The sequence below is a fragment of the Sinocyclocheilus anshuiensis genome, unplaced genomic scaffold (assembly GCF_001515605.1).
Source record: "Sinocyclocheilus anshuiensis isolate Anshui unplaced genomic scaffold, SAMN03320099.WGS_v1.1 scaffold332, whole genome shotgun sequence".
Classification (NCBI taxonomy): Eukaryota; Metazoa; Chordata; class Actinopteri; order Cypriniformes; family Cyprinidae; genus Sinocyclocheilus; species Sinocyclocheilus anshuiensis.
In genome coordinates, this window is record NW_015554181.1 from 553,451 (window position 1) to 562,256 (window position 8,806).

The 8,806-nt window shown below is 35.4% G+C and overlaps 2 protein-coding genes across 2 annotated transcripts in view; one reads left to right on the top strand and one right to left on the bottom strand.

The window, feature by feature from the left end:
- The window catches only part of LOC107671014 (calcium-binding mitochondrial carrier protein SCaMC-2-A), a 10,874-nt gene extending 7,758 nt beyond the window's left edge, over positions 1-3,116 (bottom strand). Inside the window, exons 1-4 of the mRNA XM_016463839.1 lie at positions 2,870-3,116; positions 2,001-2,127; positions 1,824-1,911; positions 1,262-1,373 (exon numbers count right to left, since the gene is read on the bottom strand). Coding sequence (XP_016319325.1) covers positions 1,262-1,373; positions 1,824-1,911; positions 2,001-2,127; positions 2,870-3,028 — 486 coding nt within the window. The 5' untranslated portion in view covers positions 3,029-3,116. The remainder of the gene's footprint in view (positions 1-1,261; positions 1,374-1,823; positions 1,912-2,000; positions 2,128-2,869) is intronic.
- Positions 2,545-8,806, top strand: part of LOC107671015 (nuclear apoptosis-inducing factor 1-like) — a 14,231-nt gene continuing 7,969 nt past the window's right edge. Inside the window, exon 1 of the mRNA XM_016463840.1 lies at positions 2,545-2,791. Coding sequence (XP_016319326.1) covers positions 2,776-2,791 — 16 coding nt within the window. The 5' untranslated portion in view covers positions 2,545-2,775. The remainder of the gene's footprint in view (positions 2,792-8,806) is intronic.

Below are 8,806 nucleotides of genomic sequence, written 5' to 3' on the forward strand. Positions count from 1 at the left end.
TATATATATATATATATATATGTTACTTGCCTTTTCTTCGTAATTATTTGTGAAACTAACAATTTCTGAACGAAAATCATTTTAAAAGTGTAGAAAAGTAAGTACAAAATACAAATATTATTGGAGTGTGTTTTACAAGAAAATACTATTTCAGTCTAATTTGACATTTAATTCAATGTGTTATTTGCCACGTCATTGTAATTAGTTGTGAAATCTACTAAAAATTTGTGAAAATGTTAAAAATATTTCTACATTTAAAAAAAGTTGTAGGTTGTAAATAAAACAAACTGCAGTACATTTGACCAAAAACTAAATTATTTCCGTCTTTCTACTTCAAAATTTCACTTTTACTTCAGTGTTACTTGCCATTTGTAATAATTTGTGAAATTTACTAGCAATTTCTGGGTCTAAATTTCTACACCAGATTTTATTTTTTTTTGCCGTGTAGTATTTCGCATAAGTGCAGCCGTCAACTGCAAGAGAACTAAAGTGCAAAAGCGTGTGCGTCAGAGTCGTCTGACCCGACCAGTGACGCTGCCAAAAACCTGGAACTAGTCTGCGTGTTTTTTAGGGCACCATTGTGCCATTTCATCCAAAAAAAATCCATTGTGAACTTTACAAACTCGTGCACATTGCATCAGATTTCCAAGTGTGTCTCGCTGCGCGCTGAACTCTGCCTCGTGAGAACAAAAGCTGCAGTCCGGTTTAAACCGGAGTTCAATAAGAATCTAAAGTAGATCATTGATCTTGAACTGCACAAAGTCTCAAAATCATCTAATTGCGAGTGTCAACAAGAATTGTTGCATAAGGTGTTGCACTGGAGGGACAGTTAATCCTGGTTTAATTTGAGTGCTCTGACATTTGATTTGCATTTTTAATGGATGGATTTATGCACAAACTCTGGCGGCTGTATTAATAGAAGGAAGCTCTGGAGACAGACTAGTTAAGATTTAGTAGCTGCAAGGCTATACCTATTAAATTGGACCCCGTCCTAGATCACGGTGTTCCAGTGGGACTGGAGATATTTTAGGCAGTCATGTTAAGACTGTCATCAACCATATACCAGGCCTACGCTCTGAACCCATCCTAAAACCCAAACCAGCCTAATTTATGCACATTTTAAGGAATCCGAGTCATTCCAAGTAGACATGTTTATCAGATCATTATAGTAATGCCACTTTGCAGTCGACATGAATAAAGCAGCTTTTACTAAATACGCTTTTGGACTGAGTGCAGGGTTTGTGTGAGAGAAAATGCTTACAGTCGAGTGTTTCCAGTACAGGATGATTTCGGGAATGTTTTCGGCAGGCTGTAATGTGGGATACTTCTTCCATTCGTTGCAGTCAATAGTCATTGTGCCGTTTTTGTCCATGCTGCGTGAGGAAAATGGGAAACAGGACAGAAAGAGGATCATTTAGAGCCTGTAAATTAGTTCTGTGCTTTACAGTAAATTTAGGAGATCATAAAAACTTCCAACAAAGCTGTGACTCAGTCCATGCAGAGATAAAGTGATCACTGTGTTTATACAGTCATAAACGAAAGGTTTGGTAATGTAATAAATGCCAGCAAAATTATGAGTAGAATTCAAATAAATAACGCAATAATAAAAATACTTTAAAATTAATAAGACTGTTTTTATAGTAAAGCAATAAAACGTAATTAACTGATAAGGCTTTTCATGGAGTGTGTCAGTCAAACAGTGACAATTAGAATAAATGACAGCAGTTTTAAGACTTAAATGTCACAGTGAATATTATTAGTCAAAGCCCCACCAGAAAACATCATTGCAGCATTGTCAATTTTTTATTCAAACAATATTTCACCTTTGAAGGACTCTCTCCGCTTGCTGGAGGGAAATATGGACGCCAAGATCTCGCAGTGAGTTCACAATGTCATTGGCGTTCACTTGACCTGATGTGGAACAAATAATCAAATGTCAGCTATTTTAAAATCACCAAGTTGCAAATGCGCAAGTAAAGCATTGCATTAAGGTATAATACCAGCAATCTTTCTATCCAGGCTTTTAAAGACGAGCTTCAGGTCTTTCTCGTGGTCTTGGAGGTAGTGAACAAACTCTTCAAAGTCCAACTGTCCATCATGCTCCTTCTCTTCAGTTTTCATGGTTTTCTGTGAGGAGAAAAGAAAGATGCAAGAAAATGTGTGAGAGAATATCCAATGCATTGCAGCTGTAAATTAATGCACAATCAGTAAAAGTGAATATGTGAATGCCAACACCTGGCAAACTAGAACAGACAGAATGAGAGCGTCTTATTACATGAGAAACCGTGCAGCTCAGATAATATATCAGATAACAAAGCCACGTTCAAATAATATTATTAACCACTGACACTGATAGGATCATTGACTCATAAGACTTTCATTGTAATTACTGAATGCATTCACTAAAATACATGTTTATGAGATTATAGTCATATTTGGACATTCATCCAGATGATTGCAGCAGCTCAGACAGTCATAATAATCGATAAACTTTCAAACGTGTCAATTTCAATAGTATGTATTGTCTCAGTGAAACTGCACCGCTAGGGGCGCCATACAGCCTTCAGTTCAAGGACAGCGACATACAAGTATAATGTACGAGTTACAGTAGCATGGTATTGATGTGATTAAACAATAGTACACATTACTGACGCACTTTAATTAGTCGACAGCAATAAAAATGCGCGCTTTTATGTTTAGTTGTGGGCAACTCCATATATGGTCAACTGAACGGAAGCGCGCGAGCTGGAAAGAGGAACGGCCACCGGAAACGTCATGCTTGAAAAATGTGGTAAACTACTTTTTAGTTTGTTCGGTTTAACGACTTTACAACACAATGAAAGATATATATATCTGTATATTTTCTTACCTTCCTCCATTTTCGATATGTAGAGAATTCCTGCGAAGGTAGAAGCACACTGAGAGACTTCAGCGATTTCAGCTCAGACGGTAATCCGTTCGATTCAAAATACTCCACCTCGACTTGGTCTGAATTATGGACAGGCACATAAAGGCACAGGCACAGCATCTTGAAAATAATAAAAGTCTTCGACAATAAATAAATAAATAACAGGAGAACACTCTCGCCTGCCGGCGGTTAAACGCTGAAATGCCGGTAAAGCGCATGATCACGTCGAGAAAAGTCCTTAGACACGCCCACTGAGTGAAGGGCGACGCACTCTGATTGGTCAGCGCGTTTTACGCATTTGAACGCCGTTCTTGACGTCAGAGGCTAATCGTCCAATCAGGGGTGAAATCCATTGCGGTCGTATGTAAATAAGACCCGCCTCTTTCACTACACTCCGGGGCGGCTGCACTAGAACAGACATGTGACATGCTGTGAAATTTCCAAATGAGTGACTCATAGAATTTCACATTTTGTCAAGTGAAACTCCTCAGAACACAGAGAAACCGGCACAGACCTGCAGCAACATGTTGTATACTGAAAACAAAAAAATACAGAATTATTAAAAAAAAAGTTATTGGCCTACCTAAAGCTAGTTAACATGCCTCAAGCCAAGGCAGGGTTCTTAGTTAACCAAAATGGTACTTTTTTTGTACTTGAAATAATATATATATATATATATATTTTAGTTAAACTTAAGTTTATTTTGATATATAAACTTACTTTATTTCAGCTAGTTTCCAAGGCACCATGTCATATTTTCATTTAGTTTAAATATATGTATTAAAATAATAAAACTAAAACTTAAATAAATATAAATAAAAACTATAAACAAAAAATAATAAATATTTAGGCTAACTTAAATTTAAAATGAACATGCAAAATATAAGAACTAACTCAAAATATGAATAGAAATATAACTGTATGATAGTAAAACAACACATTTTGAATTGTTTTTCATTGCTGAAAAACTTATATGAGTTTAAACTTATTTTGTGCAATTGTACCTGACTTTTCTGTGCATTTTAGTGCAGCTATAATTTCTTATGGTAATTTACTTAAAAGTGAACAAAAAAAAAGTCTGTGTGGTTGCATACGAAATGATAATAGGCTATAAAATGTCAAAATCAAATAAAATGACAACAATAACTACACTGACTTTCATGAGACGTCTTCACTATTGTGCTTTAATATGTATATTTATATGTTTATTGTGATTATGAGAATTAACACTTTTCTGTGACTTATCAAATTGTCTTTAAATCGGTTAAATATTTTAAATAACACTGAAGCCTGAAGCCTAAATATTACTATTTGGAGGTAAAAATACCAGCAGGTCAGTGTGGGGTACTTTCTTGATTAACAGCAGCAATTAATGTTAGGCCCAAATATAAACAGCGCCGCTGAACTTTGTAGGGCACAATATTACGTCAAGTCTGAAGGATAAGCGTCCGTGCCAAGACTAACTCCAGAGAGATTTATATGGTATCTGTGCAGAGGGGGACACCAACCTATTGACCATCTGTAACCTGAATACAGGACATGATTCGCACGCAGCGAGGGAAAAGCCCGGTATACGGAGAGGACTGGTGTTTAGACCTTTTCATATACCAGAATTATTAAAGGAATAGTTCATCCAACAATGAATGTCTGATGAAAATGTGCTCACTCTCAGGCTATATCGGATGTAGATTAATTAGTTTTTGTTTTTTTTGTCAAAACAGATTTGGAGAAATGTAGCATTGCATCACTTGCTCAGCAATGGATGCTCTGCAGTGAATGGGTGCCGTCAGAATGAGAGTCCAAACAGCTGATAAAAACATCACAATAATCCACAAGTAATCCACACCACTCCAGTCCAGCAGTTAATGTCTTGAGAAGACAAAAGCTGCACGTTTGTAAGAAACTAATCCATTATTAAGGGGATTTTTAACTAAGCAACCCGAACTAAAATACGAGTCCGTAATAATGCTTCCTTCAGTGAAAACGTCCAGCCACATATTTGTTTAGAGCTGTTTTGGGCTGTTTTCTCTTGTAAATGGTGCTTGATCTGTGCAGATGTCTCTCCTGATTCAGACAAGAGGACTTTTTGGGAAGCATCATTATGGACTTATATTTTGACCAGAAGCAATGGTTTGAACGTCTTAATGATGGATTTGTTTCTTATAAACACATAGCTTTTCATTTCTCAAGACGTTAACTGATGGACTGGAGTGCTGTGGATTACTTGTGGATTATTGTGATGTGTTTATCAGCTGTTTGGACTCTCATTCTGACGGCACCCATTCACTGCAGAGGATCCACTGGTGAGACACTGATGCAATGCTACATTTCTCCAAATCTGATGAAGAAACAAACTCATTTATATCTTGGATGACCTGAACATAAGTACATTTTCAGTCAATTTAAAGGAATTCAGAAAAATGTGTCAATACAAATGATGTATATGTATATTTGCACTGTCAGAAGAGTACAGTGTCATATGATGAAGTAGTTAGTGAACTTCAGTGTGAGTATTACAGTTCCTTTACTCCCAAACCAAAATAGGACATTTCTTATGCATCAGCAGCTTTGTAACACAATCCAGTGCAGCTGGAGAGAAGCAGTGCACTCATGTACTGTATGCAACATGGCCTTATGATTGAATTTGACTCCAGTGCTCTCTAAAAACTAATTTTAGCTGAGTCACACATTAGGGATCACTAAACACATGGAAGGGGAGAGACGCAGGCTTTGGGAGTCAGTATAGAGCTCTGATTTCATCCAGCAGGGCTGTTCGGTGCAGAGAAAGACTCTGTGTGAAATGACAACATATGATATTTCATTAATTCAAGACCTTTAGTGCATGCATGAAACAGCAAATAAAGTTTGCCACATTTTCAGTGTCTCAGATGTCTCTGGAGTTTTCTTCTTCTTACACTAAAAACAATTTGGTGTGATTTAGTAACTATTTTTCACTCAGAAATTGCTAGTAAATTTCACAAATATTTACAAAGAAATGACAAGTAACACATTGAATTAAAAGTAGAAGTAGAAAAAGTATTTTCTTGTAAATTGTATCAGTCTTTGTTTTATTTACAACTTAAAATATTTTGTATTTTTCATTTTCTTAATTGGTGTGTTCAGTAAAGTACTGAGAAATTATACTTAAATAAAGACACAATGTCTAAGTTGTGCTTGAGTAAAATTAAAAAGTGTCCACATTTAATTATACTAATAAAATGATATATATGATTTTATGTTGTGGTGACTGAAACGGTGTTATTTTAGTATCATTGAGATATTACTATATTTTTGACTAATATTTTGAGTTAGTTTTTATTTTTCTGTTTTCATTTGAAATTGATTTAACGTTTTAGAAATGTATTTTATTTCAAGTATTTTATGCTTTTAAGGTCTAAATATAATTTTCCCTTTAGAAAAATTATTAAGTAAATGCACAAATATTTTGTTCCTCTACAAATTACCCAAAAAGTATTATAATGAAGTATAATTATTCAAGTACTTTATATGGGATCATAATGCGGATCTATAGGTTGTTTTTCAGGTAATACTGAGAAATCAGCTTTCTGATCAATGGATTGCAGTACATTTACAGTATATAATGATAAGGTCCAGGTCTGAACCATTTATCGGTTTATGTCACGTACAAATACATCCTGTACATGAAGATAAACGGCCCATTCATAAAGACTGATCAATGGTGCAGAAGCTATTAAAGGTGAATATTAACCACAAGGTCATGTTCCATGTCAGCGCTCATCAGACTAGAGTCCTGTGTTTGTTTGGATCTCGGTCTGGATTACGTCTGATGGCTGATCCACTGAAATGCATCCGATAAACATTACCCAGAGGTCAGATTGACGGGTGAAAAACAGGATGTGCTATCTCAGATTTTACGTGCCATTAGCGGCTTCACAGTCGCTGTTTGTCTCTCAGAAAGAGGACACTGGATCAAGAACCTGTCGATAAAGATTCTGCTGAGATTCTCAAACGCTCTTATCAACAAAAACAGGAGAAAAGTGCAGTTTAAGAAATGCTGGATACAGGCTGTTGTTGAGTTACTGATATCACAGATCTGTTTACTGAACAGAATTCAGGATTTTTCAATAATAAAGCGTACAAAAAAAGCTAAATTCTCACAATTATATACTATACAAATACTGTTAGAAAGTTTGGGGTCAATAGGATTTTTTATGTCCTATTTATGTCTCCAGTAAGATTAGTAGATGATATTTATAACATTCAATGCAATGTAATACAATGATCGAGAGATTAACAAATAAATGCTCCTCAACAGCCTGGTGATCATATTTGAGACTCACTTATTGGAATTGAACATGATTTTATAGATCAAGTCAAGTAAAGTTTAGCTGCTTCAGTCCAGTAAGTGTTTATCTTGAAATATTAATATTAATATCAAAGTTATATGAACTTTTTAGTACAATTATACATAAGACCTTTTACTTGCTAAAAAGTCTAAACTATCAGTGTAACAGATGTAGCAACATGTTTTTCAGCAAAGGCCTATCAAACACATGATACAGTAAATTTGATAGGGTTAAAGAGATTTATAACAGATTTTCTCCATTCCAAGAACTTCATTTGCATGTCTGACCCACAAATGTCTGCGAGCAAGAGACAAATCCTTAAAAATCTCTGCATGAGAACAAATTAGGTTTAACTTCCAGTCAAGTGTGAGGGCAGCTGCTTGAGGATATTATATCACTTAAACAGGTTGGTGGTTGTGACCTTTGGACAATTTTGGCTCCCAGACAGTTGCTTTGATGATAAAGAGTACGAAATTCAAGCTATTTCACACTTTAGAAAGCATCTTTACAATGTACCAGATGCGGTCAACACTTCTTTAATAGCAGAACAGCATTGTAACTGTTATCTGAGCTACAAATATCACAGCTAGTGCTCCATCACATGTTAGTCTGAGCGTACCAAGGCCTCGGGTTGTGTGTTCGCTGTCATTTTATTAGAATAGGTGACTTTATTCTAGGAATTCAGTTTTATTAAACTGTAATATCAATCTGAATTCTCAGAATGGTCTATTTCAGTCCACTGCTAATATTTCTATGAAGCCATTATCAGAGACAACCCCGTTTTATAAGATTTAGAGTTTACATGAATTTCAAAGCTCTGGTTATGACCTGTTCATTTTTGAAGGTTATAAGTTTGCACACTTCAACAATAGCTTCTTAGAAACGCCACGGGTCAAATCTTTACTGTCAAGAGCACATATTTGCACAAGCTTGACAATGCTGGAAACATCCTGTCAGTGTACTTAAGACTATTTTTAGTGGGTTTTGTCGTGACAATAGTCTGAGTCGTACTGTAGATACTTGTTTCAGTCGGATATGAGGGCTGTTGTTTTTATTATGTGCCACTTTTGGTTTCCTTGCCTTCCATATAAATATAGTCCAGAAACCTTACTGTTTATCGGTCGAATGAAAGGACAGTATCTGCGTCATAATTCACCTATAAGATCTGGATGCATTGGACAGATAATTGTTACTTTTGCACTTTAAACAAGAAAGCTTCTGTTTAAAACCTACATGTGAATGTGAAACTGCTTGTTTGCTTTCTTCACTATTAAAGAAGGGGGATAAATTAATAATGAATGCACATTAGAATTCCAGTCAAAATGTATTTCTTCTGAACGCTGTTCACTGTTTTACAACGCTCTGTACCCATGTTTTGAATACCATAATTATATTTTGCATTTCTTAATTGTAGAGATTTATAATATAATATAATATAATATAATATATATTTTATGTGACTATATCATTCACACACACACACACACACACACACACACACACACTAGTCAACATTTGAAGTGGATCAAAACCTTTCATCAAAGTTCTCCTAAAACCTAAGACAAAATGT